The 1,187-nt window shown below is 68.2% G+C and overlaps 1 protein-coding gene across 1 annotated transcript in view; it reads left to right on the top strand.

The window, feature by feature from the left end:
- The window catches only part of EMIHUDRAFT_463447 (hypothetical protein), a 6,164-nt gene that overhangs the window by 3,965 nt on the left and 1,012 nt on the right, over nucleotides 1-1,187 (top strand). Inside the window, exons 8-9 of the mRNA XM_005778261.1 lie at nucleotides 303-471; nucleotides 517-572. Coding sequence (XP_005778318.1) covers nucleotides 303-471; nucleotides 517-572 — 225 coding nt within the window. The remainder of the gene's footprint in view (nucleotides 1-302; nucleotides 472-516; nucleotides 573-1,187) is intronic.

The following is a 1,187-nucleotide window of genomic DNA, read 5'->3' as shown; positions in this document are numbered from 1 at the left end:
CAGTCGTTGTACACGACGCCGGTCGCGTAGCGCGGCATGCTCATGCCGGCGACCACCTCCTCGTCCGCCAGCGCGCGCAGGATCCCGAGCCAGAAGCCGAGCATCCGAGTGGCCCACGTCAGCGCGAGCGCCGCCGACGACTCTTCGAGCCGGCCCTCGCCGAGCTGCGCGCCGGCCGCCCTCTCGGCGGCCAGCAGCGCGCGCAGCGACGCGGGAGAGCCGTGCGCCAGCCACGCCTCCCGGATCGTCCGGATGTTGCTCTCGTCGCACTTGCAGATGAGCATCATGAACGGTCCGAGCAGGCGGGACGAGGCAGACTGCACCGCCATCGCGTCCAGCAGGCTCTGGACGGGGAAGCCGCCCGGCCGCGCGTGGCCGGCGATCAGCCCCTCCCACGTGAACGCCACCCTGGCCACGACCGAGCTGAACTCGCCCGCGCCGCCGCCGTCGTCCATGGTTCCTCCCTTCCACGTGAGCGTGTAGAAGGTCGACATGAGCATGTCGCCAACCATGCAGGCGAGCATGACGCCGGTGGCGAGCCCAAAGGCGGTGAGCTCGGGCGTGGCGAAGAGGTGCGGAAAGGCCATATGTGGTTTGTCTGTCAGGCAGCGTGTGGCGGGTGAGCCGAGCAGGGCATGAGAGGAGCGCGAGCTAAGGGAGCGCTCCACTAAAAGGACGCTTCGCTGTGTGCCGGGCTACACGTGGACTCGGTGGAATGCCCGGGCGAACGCGGCCAGCACCTGGGTTCGGCTGACAGCCCGCGCTTTGTGTCCTCCAACCAGGTTCGCTGTGAAGAGAGCTGGGGCGCGCCACCCAAGAGCCTAGGTAGGTGCGGATCGGCAAGAGCGCAATCGATCTTTTTGCCCTCTATCACCTTGGGTTCTAAGAACTTGAAACACACCACGCAGGGGCACAGCAAGCACGGATAGCCGTTGAGGAGAGAGGGTAAGGTGTATGCGCAGCCACGGCCGTGCCGCGGTGGGCGCGCCACCTCCCGCGAGCGCGGCGGGATCGGAATTGCGGCCGGAGGGAAGGGCGAGCCGCCGCCGCCGCCGCCATATACCATCAGCGACGACGTCCGCGGCTCGCCCCAAACGCCAGGCGCTGGATCGGCAGTAGGGCTTGGGCGGCGCAGCGTAGGCCTCGAGCCACACGAGTCGCCGACAACCCCCCCTCATCGACGTGAT

Source organism: Emiliania huxleyi (assembly GCF_000372725.1).
Source record: "Emiliania huxleyi CCMP1516 unplaced genomic scaffold EMIHUscaffold_25, whole genome shotgun sequence".
NCBI classification, from domain to species: Eukaryota; Haptophyta; order Isochrysidales; family Noelaerhabdaceae; genus Emiliania; species Emiliania huxleyi.
Note: the sequence above shows the minus strand (reverse complement) of the source record. Positions and strands in the feature narration are given on the sequence as shown.